Source organism: Cervus elaphus, chromosome 29, assembly GCF_910594005.1.
Source record: "Cervus elaphus chromosome 29, mCerEla1.1, whole genome shotgun sequence".
Classification (NCBI taxonomy): domain Eukaryota; kingdom Metazoa; phylum Chordata; class Mammalia; order Artiodactyla; family Cervidae; genus Cervus; species Cervus elaphus.
Window position 1 is genome coordinate 43,408,774 of NC_057843.1, and position 17,599 is coordinate 43,426,372.

General features: G+C 37.7%; 1 protein-coding gene and 1 non-coding gene across 4 annotated transcripts in view; one reads left to right on the forward strand and one right to left on the reverse strand.

Moving 5' to 3' along the window:
* Positions 1 to 17,599, forward strand: part of PIP5K1B (phosphatidylinositol-4-phosphate 5-kinase type 1 beta) — a 329,589-nt gene that overhangs the window by 234,684 nt on the left and 77,306 nt on the right. For all 3 annotated transcript variants that reach the window (XM_043891261.1, XM_043891260.1, XM_043891259.1), the window contains 2 exons: positions 9,712 to 9,867; positions 14,654 to 14,798. In XM_043891261.1, the coding sequence (XP_043747196.1) occupies positions 9,712 to 9,867; positions 14,654 to 14,798 (301 nt within the window). The remainder of the gene's footprint in view (positions 1 to 9,711; positions 9,868 to 14,653; positions 14,799 to 17,599) is intronic.
* Positions 10,017 to 10,118, reverse strand: LOC122686373. The gene has a single exon (XR_006338741.1). It is a non-coding gene; the product is annotated as a small nucleolar RNA U13 (small nucleolar RNA).

Consider the following 17,599-nt stretch of genomic DNA (forward strand, 5'->3'; position numbering starts at 1 on the left):
GAACTCTCTTGCTTTTTTGATGATCCAGTGGATGTTGGCAATTTGATCTCTGGTTCCTCTGCCTTTTCTAAATCTAGTTGAACATCTGGAAATTCACAGCTCACATACTGTTGAGCATTACTTTGCTAGTGTGTGAGATGAGTGCAATTGTGTGGTAGTTTCAACATACTTTGGCATTGTCTTTCTTTGGGATTGGAATGAAAACTGACCTTTTCCAGGGAGGGACTGATGATGGGGAAAACTGGGTCTTTCTATGGCAGGCTGGGCCTTGCTCAGTGAAGCTTTAATCCAGTTATCTGCTGATGGGTGGGGTTGCACTCCCTTGCAGTTGTTTGCCCTGAGGTGACCCAGCCCTGGGGTCTACAGGCTAGTTAATGGAGAACTCCAAGAGAGTTTGTGCCAAGGGGGACCTTCCTGGCTTGATGCTGCCAGTGCCCCCATCCCTGTGGGTGAGCCCCTGCCAGCCCTTGCCACCACAGGAGACCCTCCAACACTGGCAGGTAGTTTTGGTTCGGTCGCCTGTGGGGTCACTGCTCCTTCCCTCTGAGTCTTGGTGCACACAAGATTTTGACTGTACCTCCAAGACTGTAGTCTCTGTTTCCCCCAGTGCTGTGGAAGTCCTGTAATCAAATTCCGCTGGCCTTCAAGGCCAGATTCACTGGGGATTCCCAGTCCCTTTGTCAGATCCCTAGGCTGGGAAGCCTGACATGGGGTTCTGAACTTTCAGAACAGTGGAAAAACTTCTTTGGTATTATTGTTCTCCATTTTGCAGTTTACCCACCTGGCAAGTATAGGATGTTAGTTTATCATGATTGCACCTCTCCTACAGTTTCTCTGTGGTTTTTTCTTTGTCTTTGGATATGGGGTCTTTTTTTGGTGGGTTCCAGCATCCTCCTGTCAATGGTTGTTCAAAATCTAGTTGCAATTCTGGTGTTCTGGCAGGCAGAGATGAGTGAACGTCCTTCTACTCCACCTTCTTGAACTGAAAGGTTGCCCACTTTTCAGTTGGGTTGTTTGTTTTTCTGGTATTGACTTGCATAAGCTACTTGTGTATTTTTGGAAATTAAGCCTTTGTTGTTTCACTTGCTAGTATTTTCTCCCATTCTGAGAGTTGTCTTTTTTTTTTTTTTTTAATGAGAGTTGTCTTTTCACTTTGTTTATAGTTTCCTTTGCAGTGCAAAAACTTTTAAGTTTAATTAGGTCCACTTGTTTATTTTTGTTTTACTTCCATTACTCTAGGAGGTGGGGTCATAGAGGATCTTGCTGTGATTTATGTCATAGGGTGTTCTACCTATATTTTTCTCTAAGAGCTTTAAAGTTTCTGGTCTCATATTTAGGTCTTTAATCCATTTTGAGTTTCTCTTTTAATATGGTGTTAAGAAGTGTTCTAATTTCATTCTTTTACACTCAGCTGTCCAGTTTTCCCAGCACCACTGATTGAAGAGACTGTCTTTGCCCCACTGTCTATTTTTACCTCCTTTGTCAAAGATAATGTGCCCATAGGTGCATGGGTTTATCTCTAGGCTTTCCATCTTGTTCCATTGGTCTATATTTCTGTTTTTGTGGCAGTACCATACTGTCTTGACGACTGTAGCTTTGTAGTATAGTCTCAAATCAGGAAGATTGAGTCCTCCAGCTCCATTCTTCCTTCTCAAGCTTGCTGTGGATATTCAGGGTCTTTTATGTGTCCGTACGAACTGTGAAATTTTTTGCTAGTTCTGTGAAAAATGCCATTGGTAATTTGATAGGGATCACATTGAATCTGTAGACTGTGTTTTGTAGTATAGTCATTTTCCCAATATTGATTCTTCCAACCGAGGAGCATGGAATATCTCTCCATCTATTTATGTCATCTTAGATTTCTTTCATCAGTGTCTTATAGTTTTCTGTATACAGTTCTTTTGTCTCCTTAGGTGGGTCTGTTCCTAGGTATTTTATTCTTTTTCCCTGGAAGTTTGGACTGCCTTCATCTAATTCCCCCTCCCCCCAACCTCACCCCCAGTCTCTGATAGCCACAGATCTGATCTCTCTTTTTACAAGTTTGTTTTTGAAGTATAATTGATCCACAAAACTATATTAGTTCCTGTTATGCAACATAGAGATTTGATATTTTTATATATTTCAAACTGATAATCACAATAAGTCTCCTTAAAATATGTCACAATGCAAAGATATCACATAATTACTGACTATTCCCCACACTGTACATTTCATACCTGTGACTCATTTATTTTGCAACCAGAAGTTTATACCTCTTAATCTTTCTCACCTATTTGCCCCACCACTACCACTACCTGCAATATCCATATTTATCTTTCTTTGTCTGACTTATTTCACTTAGCATAATACCCTCTCAATCTATCCATGAGGTCACAAATGGCAAGATTTCATTCTTTTTTATGGATGAGTAATATTCCTGTGTGTGTGGGAGAGAGAGAGAAAAAGAGATCTTTATCCATTCATCTGTTGATAGGTGTGCACATAGGTTGCTTCCATATTTTGACTGATGTAAATAATGCTACAATGAACATAAAGGTGCATATATCCTTTCTAATTAGTGCTTTGTTTTCTTTGGATGAATATCCAACAGTGAAATTGTTGGATATGGTAGTTCTGTTTTTAACTTTTTGAGGAATCCCCATACTGTTTTCCATAGTGGCTGATCATTTTACCTTCCCACCAACAATACCTAAGGGTTCCCTTTTTTCCATATCTTCACCAACACTTGTTATTTGTTGTCTTTCTGATAATGGCCATTCTGGTTGGCAGCTGTATGTCATCTTTGGAAAAATTTCTGTTCAGATCTTCCACACTAATATTTTGACATACTTCCTACCCATCTTTATATCTGTACTTTGTGTATTTATACAAAAGTCGTAGCACAGTGGTGTACAGTTTTATGTCTATGTCCTCTGTTTTTTACATGAGTAGTTTCCCATATCATTGTATATTGAACAAAGAAGCTGTTTAAAATTATGATACAACATTAAAATTATATGAGTATGCCATAATCTATTTAATGATTCTGTCATTATTGGGCATTTACATTATTTCTCCCTTTTCTAATTAGTATTTTTATGAGCATCATTTTAGATAAATATTGTTTCCAAGCTTATGATTATTTCTTTAGGATAGATTCCAAGAGAAGTACCTAGTGTTTAAAATGCACATTATTGCACAGAATGATTATGCCGTTCTAGACTTCCACAAGTGCCTATATTCTTCTAGCCTTTAGCCAGAATTATTCTTTTTTAATTATGCTACTCTGATAAGGAAAAAATGTTATCTGGTTGTTTTATTTTGCATGTGTTAAGTACTGGTGAAGTTCAACCATTATTCATGTTTATTAGCCATTTTAGTTCCTTTGAGAATTGAACTTCAAAATATTTGCTCATTTATATTAGTGTTTACTATTTATCCAAGTGATTTGTGTGAACTCTACATACTAAATATATCAGTCCCTTTTTCTAAACCTTATTTCATTCTAAGAAAAACTTTTATTTCACATTTGACCGTCTCACTGGTATTTTAAAATTGGTCTAAAATTGAGACCACTACAAATTAAATTCTCTGATTGTCTTTTCTGCCTAAGATAGAGTGTAACATAGTATTTATTCAGCCTGAAATCCTGTGTGAACACCAACTTGTGGTTCAAATTTTCTGCCTCTCTTCACCCTTTGCTGTGGTTAAAAACATGCATTTATTTGTGGCCCCTGGTAGATTTATGGAGGAGATAGTCCTTGGGACCCCAGCTTCAGTGAGTCTCCTCCATGAGATTCTCCATCTTCAGAGCTTTTGCTTTCTTAGCAGTGTATAAATTCATGGTACAGTCAGTGGCATCCTCAATTCCATGACATATGGTGTGAGTTGTGAATCTTTCTAATTTGTATAGTTTATCGGGTTTTTAATATTACAGATCTTTTACTCCTCAGGTGATCAGATCTATTTTTTTCCCCATTTTGATCTCTACGTTTTACAACATCTTTATTCAGATATAATTCACATACTGGGAGAGTCACCTTTCCAAAGTATGTGATTTGGTGATTCTTAATATATTCACAAAGTTGTAAAAATATTACCACTATCTAATTTTAGAACATTTTCATTACCTCAAAAAGAAACCCACATACCCATTAGCAGTTATTTTTCAGTCCTTCCTCTTCCTCGCCCCTGGCAACTACTCATTTATTTTCCCTCTCTCTCTGGATTTGCCTATTATGGATATGTCATATAGATGGAAGTATCCAGTATGTGGTCTTTTGTGTTTGATTTTTTCACTTAACATGATGTTTTCAAGGTTTAATCATCTTATAGTACTTTACTTTTTTATTGCTGGATTATATTCCATTGTATGGAAAAAATACATTTTGTTTATTGATTCACTGGTTGATGAATATTTGTGTTGTTTACATTTTTGGCTATTATGCTGCTATGAAAATTCATGCACAAGATTTCTGTGGACATAAGTTTTGGTATATACCTAGGAGTGGAATTGGTAGGTCAGATGGTAATTCTATTTAACATTTTGAGGGACTGCCAAACTCTCTTCTAAATCAGCCATACAATCTTGCAGTCTCACTAGCAATGTATGAGAGATCCAGTTTTCCACATTCTCACCAATGTTTGTTACTGTCTTTTTATTTTAGACATCCTAGTGAGTATAAAGTAGTATCTCAGTGTGGTTTTGATTTGTATTTTTCTAATGACTAATGATGTTCAACGTCTTTTTTGTGTGCTTTTTGTCTATCTATATCTTCCTTGGAGAAATCTCTATTCAAATACTTTGCCTATTTTTAGTTACTTCTCTTTTTATTGTTGAGTTATAGCAAGTTCTTTATATATTCTTGACAGAAATTTCTGTTAGCAGATATATTATTTACAGATATTGATTTAATTTATACTAGATGGTGTGAGGTAGGGTCCAGCTTCATTCTTTTGCATGTTGATATCCAGTTGTCCTGGCATCATTTGTTGAATGGCCTGTTCTTTCCCCCACTGAATTATCTTGGTTTCCTTGTTGAAAATCAGTTGTCCACAAATTAGGACTAATTTCTGGATTGCCCCCAGGGTGCTCAAGAATCTGCTGCACATCCTAAGTCCACATGTCACTGAAGGCCACCACAATTTACTCAGTCATCCAGACCAGACATGTTGGCATCAAGCTTTGTCAAGGCTTAACCACTGACTTGCAGTCACTCACCAATACCTAGTTGTACCTAGAAATAGCAAGTGTCCATCCCTTCTTCCACAGTGCCTTTCCTTTTTAACCGTGTTTCTTATGATTTGGGTTTGTTTTGTTTGTTTCTGGCCCTCACATTGCTCTCTTAGCTCCAGTCATAGCCACCTTGTAGTTTATTTTGTACTACTGAATAATATTCCAATGTATGGATGTAACCCATCCAATCCATTGTCACCCCACCCAGCCACAGGGATCAATTCAATCACCTCTTTCTGATTTCCATGCTTAAAAAGAAAACCCTCTCATGTTTCAGAAGTTTTTTTCTTGTTAAGAACTTCAGTGTATTACCTAGTATGCAAAATCCTCAACTCTGCTTCTGAGTCCCAGTGTGAGACGGCCTCTCTTTCCCTCCCCTGTGATTTCCCTCCCATGTTCCATGCTCTACCCTATCCTCTAGGCTCCGGCAGCTCTGAGCACCCTACAGTTACCCCTGCCTTCAAGACTGCCTATGCACCTGTACAGTCCTTGTCCCTTTGCCTGTAACAGTCTCCATCCTTTCCTGGTCTTCCTTCACTTCTCAACTGAGACAATGCTTCTTTCTTAGAACTTACTATACTTTGCCATAGTGAGCTGTTGTCCTATTTCCCCACTTGACTTTGCGTTCCTGAAAAGTAGAGACCATGTTTGGTTCTCATATATATTCCCAGACCCTAGCACATTTCCTGGCACATCGTAGGCAGTCATTATTTGATGAATAATTGAATGAATGAATGGAATTTAATTTAAAGTACTTAGGGTAGCAATTTAATTAGTAATGTTGACACTTTAAAATGCAACTTCAACATCTTTTATCAACTATGATTAAGTTAAAGCCCTTAGTTCCTTTTTTTTTTTCATTTATTTATATTAGTTGGAGGCTAATTACTTTACAATATTGTAGTGGTTTTTGCCATACACTGATATGAATCAGCCATGGATTTATATGTGTCCCCATCCTGAACCTCCCTCCCACTTACCTCCCCATCCCATCCCTCTGGGTCATCCTAGTGCACCAGCCCTGAGCACTTGTCTCATGCATCAAACCTGTAAAACCCTTAGTTCCTATAGGCATACTTTCTTTGTAGGTGAACACTCCCCCTCCCTACCCCCAACCTCAAGAAAACAGTACCTGGTCTTCAGGTTTCTTTTTTTTAATCAAATTTTTTAATCTTCTTAAATCCATTTATCCACCCCAGAATTGAGTCCTGCTGTCAATGTAATAATGTTTGCAAAATCCAATAATGCTTTCTGGAAATATTAGTCACTGTAATGTTGAAACCTCACTGAAATTCTCTACCCAGATAATGTGTCTAAAGTACTAAAACTTAAGTTTTCTGAAAGGAGTAGAATAATACATTAATTAGTTAAAAATCAACTGTCCTAAAATTTTGAAATAGTTCATTCAACCAACATTTGAGCACATATTATGTACCTAGGACTATGCTAAATGTTAATAATATAGAAAGCTTTTTTAAAAAAAAATTAATTCCCTTGGTAATTTCATAGCATGTTTTGGGTCAGGGATTGGAACTTGTAACAGATTTATAATGTAATAAAGCAGCTGTTAGTATAGCTTTTGCACAGGCTACTGTAAGTACACAGCTAGAAATAAAATTGATCTTCCCAAAAATAACTTCACAATGAAAAGAATACTCAAGTCCTAAAATGCAAGCCAACATTTAAAGTTAGAGGCAAGAAAGACATCTCATGTAGGAGGAGCAGCATGTACAAAGGCCCAGGGGTAGGGATGAACATAAGAGTTTTCAGGGGTGGCAGATAGGTGAGCTAAAGACAAATTCAGGAGTTTCTGTGGCACAAAAGAAAGTAACCAGCCCAAACCATCCTTTGAGATTCTCCCATCAAAACAAGTCCCTGAGGTATTCAATTTCTACAAGATTCAAGTCCTTATCCGCTGAGAGAGTCTCAGATAATTCCTTTAAGGAAGACTCACCATTTACGACAAAATTAAAGGCTTTCTTTAGGTGCTGTGTGGTCCTTTCAGGAATTTGTTTGGGGTCTTCTCTGCTCCATATTGCATGTATGCTGATAATGAGCAAAGAGTTATTTCTTTACTGGGGCTCTTGGCCTTTGGTCCATTATAAGTCACAAGTACAGACCGTGAGCACAGACCTCTGAGCATCTTCCCCTCATTCACCCATGTCGCTGCCAACATTCTTCTGATCCTAGCTGTTCCTCAGTTTAGGAAATGAGCATTGGCCTAGAACTATGCAGGTCTCAAATCTTTTGGTCTCAGGGCCACATTACATTATTAAAAATGACTTAGGACCCCAAAGATCCTTTATTCATGTTATTATATCTCTTAATATCTATATTTAACCTGTTAGAATTTAAAATTGAGGGAAGTTTTAAATATTCATGAATTCTTATAAAAACAAAAAATTGCATGTCAATAGAAGTCAATATTAACAAAAAAGTAATTTTGAAAAATAAGTATATTTTCCAAAATAAATAATTGCATGAGAAAAGTGGCATTATTTTCTATTTTTTCAAATCCCTAATTCAAATCTAGAAGACATCTAGATTCTTGTGTCTGCTTCTGAATTCAATCTGTGATTATAACCACAGGTCACATAGAAAACTCGGGAGAGAATAGGAGTGAGAAAGATAAACAACTTATTGATATTATTAAGAAAATTGTTTTAGCATCACAGACCTTCTAAGAAAATTTCAGGGATTCCTAGCAGTCCCTGAACCACACTGAGATCTTCTGACTTAGAAATTTTAAAATACAGTTGACCCTTGAATATCAATGGGAGGAGTGACTAGGAGCACCAACCCCTGTGTGATTAAAATTCCCGTGTAATTTAGTCAGCCATCCTTCGTGTGCTTTCTTTGCATCTGATGATTTAACTAACCCCAGAAAACTGTTGTATTTAGTATTGAATTCAAACCTGTGTTGTTCAAGATTCAACTCTACTATAAAGATTAGAGTTGAAGGTTTATAAAAGTTAGCAGATAGAATGTTAAACAAAAGTCAGCATATGGATAATTACTTCAAGCAAATATGACCACTGTTTTTATGGGATGGTGAGTTTAAAAAAATGTGACTTACTTGTTCCACTTATTTACCATTAAAATCCATTTCAATCAGTTTTTAAACATTCAAAATCTTCCTCCTAAAAGAAAAACAAACTCTAGTTTTATCTTTCCCACCCCTCACTTTAATCAGAAGATAGAACGCCAAAGAGCTAGAAAGTGAACCACCAATTAAACAACTTCAAAGAAAGACACCTGGGGTTTCATGCTTTCTAGCTCTGTGACCTTAAGCAGGTCACAACTTTTCTACTCTCAGTTTCTGGACCCATAAAAGGGCCTATCTCCCTCACATGACCATCTGGATAATTTGAGATGTGGAATGTTAATGTTGGCTTCCAAATTCTCAAGCCCTCTACACATGTTATTGATTATAATTATGTTATGATCATTATAATACTGCTCATGGGACACATAAACCTCCACTTCTCTTTAAGTGGAGGGATTGCCCTCTATGCTTTCCTCATTTGTGTGTCCCAAAGCCCTTCTCCAGTTAAGTTCTTGCAAGCTGCCGACGGGAAGGCCCCTGATGAGCTGTGTAATCTAAGCTCTGAGATTCCCAAGGCCAAACATCAGCTGTCAGGTTACCCCTACATGCAAACCTCCAAAGGAAGAGAGACACTGCCAAGACCAAGTTCAGGGAGAAGTATAAACAGGCTTCAACTTCCCTCTTCCTCTACCTTCCAAGGAAATGCTCTCACAATGTTCAGACAAGAAGAATAATTAAAGAGAATATAAATGAAGATGGTCTGGCTGCAGCTGAAGCAGCTCCCACTAACATATCAAAAGTAAAGTCACAGCCTTCAGTGAGCATGATTGATGGTGAAGTACGCTTGCCTTGGCACAGGTTTCCAACATACTTCAGAAGTCATAGAATGCTGTTTGGACCAAGATCAGGAGTGAATTATACATCTAATGTAACCATGACCTAGAAAAGACCGAAAGGGTAGGAAGTTTCAGTGGAAAGTCGCTGAAAGAAAAAAGCAAACCAGAAGTAACTTGGCTAAATTGGGTAACATAAGTATAAGATTAAACATTGGCATGTTTAGAAATTCCCAGTCCCAAGTTAATAAAACTGGGGTCATGAGAATTCTCCTTACTTTACCATCTGCATTTATCAACCCACTCAGCCTCCTCTCAGCACTAGAAAAACATTGCTCAGAGGAGGAAAAATAATTCTTTAGCAATAAACATTTGAATTTCACCTCAAGTAAGACTACATTTCAAAATCTGAAAAGACAGCTCAGCCCAGATTTATTCTAAGACATTTTGATTTAAGTCACTTTGGACAAATAATATTGTCTCCCTTTTCTTGTGTATGTAAAACAAAGCTCTTTGCATCCTACTCAGATAATGACTAAAATGTTAATAAGTCATAATTTTAATTAAAAAAGATATCTTTAATGTGGTTTTACAATAATTATCTATTCTTTTTCTAGCTTTGAAGGCGTCACCTTCTAAGAAACGGTGCAACTCCATCGCCGCCCTGAAGGCAACCTCACAGGAGATTGTGTCCTCAATTAGCCAGGAATGGAAGGATGAGAAGCATGATTTGCTTACTGAAGGGCAGAGTTTTAGCAGCCTTGATGAAGAAGGTAAAGACACAGAATTTAAACCTCAAGAAAATTTTCTTTCTTTTCTTCTTTTTTTTATTCATACAAGTAATGTAAACTCACAGTAGAAAAATTAGATAATAGTTTCTCTAAGAAATAAAGTCTCTTAACTGATTTTTCTTTTTTTTTTACATCAGACAGATAATGTGCCAGTGTCACAAGGTTTGCAGGGAGGCACATGTCACGCAGCAGCGTGAACACACAATCATCATGCTCATGAACTACAAAAGGATCTTCTTAACTGATTTTTTTAAAGATATTTATAGTATGACACAGTTAATGTAAAATTTTTGAAACACATAAACAATCTGGTATTGGTTTATGGTTAAAAAAAATTAGAACATACTAAAATATTCAGAAACAAAGATCTATAATCCTACTACCTGAAGGTACCAAATCTGAAGGTTTTGGTATTTTCACTAGTAGACCTTGGTCTGTGCTTATATATATATATATAAAATTTTTTTTTCCCCAAACACACATGGACATTGTATACATACGTGAGGCAGGAAGAAAAGGGGACAACAGAAGATCAGATGATTGGATGGCATCACGGACTCTATGGACATGAGTTTGAGCAAGCTTCAGGAGTTGGTGATGGACAGGGAAGCCTAGCGTGCTGCAGTCCATGGGGTCGCAAAGAGTCAGACACAACTGAGCGACTGAACTAACCAACAGCATAGCAGTGAATTACCAATTTATTTTGGTCCTTTTTAATGAGTTTAATAGAAGTTTTCTAATTTCCTCCTGGCATGTCATGTTCCTACCTTATGTTAGATTTATTTCTCAAATGGTTGTAGAGATAAAGATAGAATACGTGTTTTCTGTCTTTTCAGATAGTGTGTCTTTAAGATTTGGTTTTTCTGGCTATTTGTTGCTACTGCATAGCCCTCACATCTTTCTTACTTGCTGACTAGGGCTTCTGGTACAATAATGAACAGAAGTCATGCTTGTGGGCAGTCTTGCCTCATCCTGATTTTAAAGGGAATTCTTCTAATGTTTCACTTCTGAGAAAGTAGTTTGATGTATCATATACCCATAATCAAGTCAAGAAAGTTCCTTTTTATTCCTAGTTTCTAAAATTTTTATCAAGAATGAGTGTTGCATTTTATCAAATATTTTTCTCTATTGAGTTAATCATTTGGATTTTCTCTTCTAATCCTATAAGAGGAAGTGACATTTTAGATTTTATTATCAGTTTATTCTTTTGGGAATCCCAGCATTTCCTGAAAATGCTTTTACTGATTTCCTGAAAAATTCTTTTACTTCCTGTAGAATATTAGATCTCCCCTTGGGGTTTTCTTTTCCTCGGAGTCTTTAAAATAGTGTGTTCATCCTTGGCCATTTTGCAGCACTTATCCATATGTACCAAGTTGGATTTCTTTTTTTCTCATCTTATAAACCAACTTTTACCCAGATTTAGTGATTTCAACAAGAGTTACTGAATTGCCCTTGCTCCTCACTCTGAGTTAATGGCTCCAGTTTCTGACATCCATCCTCTTTCCCTAGCTTCCCTGCGTTGGTATCTCCCTACCACACTGCCTAGGTCTCTAGAATTAACTCATTTTTAAACTGTGACAAACTTTCAGATAGTGTGCTCAATATGGCTTCTGTCAGCTATATTTATATAAACATGTATTTATTGCTTCTAAAGTGTAAGCTGTGAGTCCAGTTGTTAATCTGAGGGAATAAGTATAATAAATACACTACATAGCATCTAGAAAGTCTGAAAACATAGGAAGCAGTGCACAAATCATGCTTTTTTTCAAATGAACTATTGGACCTATTGCTTTAAATTGAAAGGCACTTCACCAGAAAAGGTCTCTGAAGGTTGAAAAAGAACCTGTTGAGCATATTCTTTGAAACTATTGACGTATTATTTTTAAATGAATTTATCTGGACAATTCTCTGCATCTACAAAGTTTGCTGCAAGATTCAGTCGTTTTTTAATGCTCTGCATTTGGGGACTTCCCTTTCAGGGTGCACCAAGTCATCACCAAACGCCCCTGCAGTTTTTAATCATGTTTTCTGTCATTCTCAGTATGTCTGGTTGTATTCATTTTCTTTTGCCATGTGACAAATTACCAGAAGGTTGACAGCTTATCATTACCTCTATTTATTATCTTCCAGTTCTGTAAGTCAGAAGACTAGCAAGGTTTACCTGATCCTCTGGACACAACTTTATATGAGGGTCACCTCAGAAATGGGTCATCAAGGTGTCAGCTAGGCTGAGTTCTCATCTGGAGGTTCTGGAGAAGACCCCTTCTCCAAGTACTTCCTATTGTTGGCAGAATTCACTTCCTCGAAGTTGTAGGGCTGAAGTACCCGTGTCCTTGCTATCTGACAGGTGTGGGCTGGGCTCACCCCTAGAGACCATCCTCATTCCTTGCCACGCAGCCCCCTCCATCTTCAGATGGAGAATTTCCTGCAAATCAGTGCCCCTCACACTTGGAATCTCTGCCATGACTGTGTCTGACCCTTTAATATAGTTAAAGGGTTCACATGATTAGGCCAGGCCTACCTGGGTAAAGGGGAGAGCCTTTGACTAACTCAGAGTTAACTGATTAGTAACCTTAATTAAATCTGCAAGATTCCTTTTGCCACATAAGATAAAATAATCACAAGAATAATATCGCATCATTCTCACAGCTTCTACCCACACTCAAAGGGAGATTATATAAGGGTGCAGGTCACTAGGGAACATTCTAGAATTCTGCCCACCACACTAGTTAGATTTTTTAAAAACTGAAGGATATGGGCACATAAGGAAACAGTTCTCTGGTTCATTGAGCTGCTCCTAGGAGTCAGCTACCTGGTGTTTGGGTGCTCTCTGACCTGGGCCCGAGTCACTGGACAGGTAGTGTTTTTCTATAATCTATCACTCAGGAAGCCTCTGGTTTATGAAGTCAAGCTGAGTATGCCCAGGACCCAAGTCTTCATTAGCTGTTCTCAGTCCAGCTCCGTCCACCTTATATTTAATAGCGATTCATTGGAATCTGATGTGAGTTTGTGTTTCAGATCCACTTTTCTATAATCTTGAGAGTTTTCATATTTTTCTGTGTATTTAATGAGAAGGTAGAATCAAGTATGTTGAAGACTGCCAGCCAGTTGTCAACTGCTAGACTTGTTGGTTTTGAAATGTTGAGTACTTGTGTAATTTTATATGTTCATCATCTGTTAGTCATCATGGTGATTCTTTATTTTGATCTGACTCAGCGGCAAAACTGCACCATCTCCTACACTTTAATGTGTCTAGTCTCCTAGTCCAGAGTCCAGGCCTTCTGTGCCTGACCCCTTTCCCTCCATTACTCACCCCACCTCTCCATCTATATCCCTCAAAATCCAAAGTCCAAAACCTCACACTCATGTAATTGTGCCAATTAGGGTCAATTTCCATTCATATACTTCATGACAGTACATAATTCTGAGCCTATGGTACCTATAAAGGAATACCACAAACACCTTAAGGCTATATTGTATTTATTATCATCTGTTTTAGCTTACTTTGGGGAAAGGATTAAAAAGGATCCACAGTACAGCATAGTGACTCAAGTTAATAATAACTGTATTGCATATTTGAAAGTTGCTGAGAGAGGAGATCTTAAAAATGCTCATCAGCAGGAAAAAATTCTATAAGTGTGCGTGGTGATGGGATGTTAACTCAACTTATTGTGATGATCATTTCACAATATATATTGGGTTACCCAAAAAGTTCACTCAGGTTTTTCATACCATCTTACAGAAAAAAACCCAAACGAACTTTTTGGCCAACCCAATAAACATATCAAATCACTATGTTATATACCTAAAACTGATCCAGTGTTATTGAATATGTATCAGCTGTAGTTCCATAAAATTAAAAAATAAAGTGTCTCCATGAGGGGAAATAAGGTCCAACTATGGAATGATAAAAACAAGATTTGTTCACAGTATTCTATCTCTGGGAATTTATATGTCTCTTTTTAAAGGAACTCTGATCTTTGTGGTTGGTCCTTTAAGCAAAATACTATCTCTGACAGGCTGACCATTGGGAGAGGATGAGTTATAATGATCCAGATTCAAAAAAAAAAAAAACCAAAAAAAAAAATCCACGTAGACTCAGAGTGGGCATAGCCTTGACTGTTCTACTTTTCTGATGGGTGATACTCTTGCATGAGTATTTCCATAGGTACTTACATTTTAAAGAAAAATGAGTTAAAAAAAAAAGCAGTCTTCCTTGTTAAAATATAATACCAAGAAAAGCTATGAATAATATTCGTAGATGAATATGGGCTCAAACAGGGTTAAGGTCTAGCTGGCTGTTAGTCTCTGAAGCATTTGTTTCCTGGCTCTTAGCAAATCTGAGTTTTTAGATCTGCACTGAGAATCACAGATATGAGCATAGCCTCACAAGGGGGATCAGGTTCACTGTTTATACATTTGCCAGCCATCCTTTTAATCTCTGTCAAATTATCTCTTCAAGCTCCTAGGAGTTTTTTATGTCATCTTTTGAAACAGTAAATCACTTTATTAGGTTTGAAAAAGAACATTCATAATGTCATTTCCATTAGCCATTTTGTAAATTAGTCCAATTTCCTTTCTGTTTAAGCTGTTTGCAAGGAGCTATTTGCATTTCTGCTGCAGTTCAGAAGAGCACAATTAATTCACAATTTAATTTGCAGCCTGATGTGTAAAATGAATGCTTTTGACTCATTTAGATTATCATAGACACTGAAACAACATTTATTAGTGAGATTCATGAGGGCTTGTTTTGCTTTTTGTCACCCAGCACTGGGATCCCGACACAGGCCAGATCTGGTGCCTAGTACTCCATCGCTGTTTGAAGCTGCTTCCTTGGCGACCACAATTTCATCTTCTTCCTTGTATGTCAATGAACATTATCCACATGACAGGACTACGCTTTATTCAAACAGGTAATACTTAGTACAATCAAATTACCAATCAGTTATTACCATGTTAATGTCACAGCTAGACCAGCATCTCTGAATGAGTCATCCAGTCATCCGTGACAACCAGGTTGTGACCATCACCTGCCCTGTAAGAAAAACAGAAAATCTGGACTTTTACTGTGGTAGGAGGGAAAACCCTCCTGATTTTTATTCACAGTTAATCGTTATGTCCTGTAGAAAGTATATATACTTGATTCTATGGGAAAAAATGTGAATCTTTCATCATTTCTGTTTTGACAATCTTATGAATTTTTTTAAAGCGAGCACTCTTGGTTAATATTTTCACAAGTAGCTACAAAGATATTTGAATATTTCCTTTTTGTATGAGTGATCTTAGTAGCCATGATAAACAGAATAACAGCTCTCCAAAATTGTCTTATGTCCTAATCCCCAGCACCTGTGATGCTCTTCCCTTATATAGTGAAAGGGGCTTTGCCAATATGACCAAGTTAAAGATCTGGAAATGGGAAGAGTATCCTGAATTATCCAGATAGACCCAGCACAATCACAGGGTCCACATAAGAGGAAATCAGGCAAGATTAGAGTCAGACAAGGAGGTGTGATGGCGGAAGCAGAGATCAGAGAGAGAGAAAGATTTGAAGATGCTACACTGTTGGCTTTGAAGGTATACAAAGGGGCATGAGCCAAGGAACGCAGGCAGAGTCTAAATGCCAGAACAGACAAGGAAACAGTCTGCCCTAGAGCATCCACAGAGGAACACAGTTCTTCCAACCCTTTGAATTTTAGGACTCTGATTGCTAGAGCTATAAAATAATAAATCTGTCTTATTTTAAGCCATGAAGTTTATGACAGTTTGCCACAGAAGCAATAGGAACCTAATACAGTGACTCTCAAACATTTACTGTGAATCTGAATGTTGAGGTGAGTTACTGAAATTTCTTAGATAGAAAGTGAATTTTTGTTAGATATTTTTCTAGTAAAAATTAGATAAATGTTCTCAAACACTGGTTCTAGTAATAGAAAATATATTTACAAAAAGATCACAACTTTGTGAGACTAGCTATTTTTTCTATTTTTATATAGGCATTTCTGTAACTAGCTTCAATTACAGGGTAGGGACTACTGTGTATACCTTCTCAATAATTATCTGTTAAATGTTGAACTGGTTCTTGTTAAAATTCAGCTCTCAAGAATCAAGATCAAATTTGTACAAGTGCTTTTTATACAGTAAGTCATTTCCCCCCTCCAACCTAGGAACTTGGTTCACCTCCAGAAAGAGGACTCAGTGTGATAGATTCATTTTTAATGTGTGCATCCTTGAAAATCCTAGCTTGGTCTTCAGCAGGTTAAGATTTGGTAGTTGAAGCTTCTGTTCAGTTCAGTTCAGTTCAGTCGCTCAGTCGTGTCCGACTCTTTGCAACCCCATGAATCGCAGTACACCAGGCCTCCCTGTCCATCATAAACTCCCGGAGTTTACTCAAACGCATGCCCATCGAGTCCGTGATGCCATCCAGCCATCTCATCCTCTGTCGACCCCTTCTCCTCCTGCCCCCAATCCCTCCCAGCATCAGGGTCTTTTCCAATGAGTCAACTCTTCACATGAGGTGGTCAAAGTACTAGAGTTTCAGCTTCAGCATCAGTCCTTCCAATGAACACCCAGGACTGATCTCCTTTAGGATGGACTGGTTGGATCTCCTTGCAGTCCAAGGGACTCTCAAGAGTCTTCTCCAACACCACAATTCAAAAGCATCAATTTTTCGGTGTTCAACTTTCTTCACAGTGAAGCTTCTGTAGAAATTCCTTTTTGTTGCTGCTCCCTTCTCTCTCAGCTAGATACAGGTTAGGTGGTAGCAGATGAGACAGTCTGAAAAAGAGGAAGAAAGGACAAGATGAATCACAAATCTTGCCTGGACTTCCATTTGGATCACTCTACTCGAGGACCAACAAATAAGGCTCTGTTGTAACTTATTCAACTCATCTGAACTGTAAAAGTAATTTGGGTAGCTTCCTCAAATTAGAAAAATTTAAAGTAATTTATACCTAACATGAACATGTACCTTGATGTTCAAATTTGTTATGTAAATTAGTGAAGCAACAGTTTCTCCTATTCATACGGTACAGCTGTGAAGATTGTTCTTTTGCTCTCAAATGTAAATAGCAGCTCAAAAGATGACTGGAAAGTCACAGGAAGTTCTTTGAAAGGTCAAAATCAATTCTCATGTGAAGCTGTGGTGGTTTCTTTACCATTGGCTAGTGCACTCATTGTCAGGGCAGATAGTTGGATGTGCTGTTAAATTACATACTAGAATTTTCAGCACAAAAATACAAGGGTTTTGTATGTTTGTTTTTGGTGGCAGTGGTTGTGGTCAGTCTCTTTACCAGAGGTATTCAGCTCTTGGGTATTTATAAGGTTCCTTGAGGATCTGAATCAGAGTTCCTTCTAACTCCCAATCCTTTCTGGCCAGCTTGGGAGATACCTTGCCTGCTCCAGGGCTGTGGTATACAACTCCTGATACCTTTATTTATGCTGATACAGGTTATCATTTAGATGGGCAAAGCATCAGTGTTGTCTATGATATTTTCCCCTTTCTCTCTCTTTTTTTAAGTGAATTGTTTGAAATTAGTCTTCTGTGGCATTGTATCTCCAAGTTGCAATTTGACATGTTTAGCTATCCATTTGGGTTCAGTTGCAAGAACAAGAAACCACGGGGTCTTAAGCAGAAAGGGATTTGAAACAGAGAATTCACAAAGTCTCTAAACAGGCTTGGGGGTGCATTGCACTGTGGGTGGGACATCAGAAAACC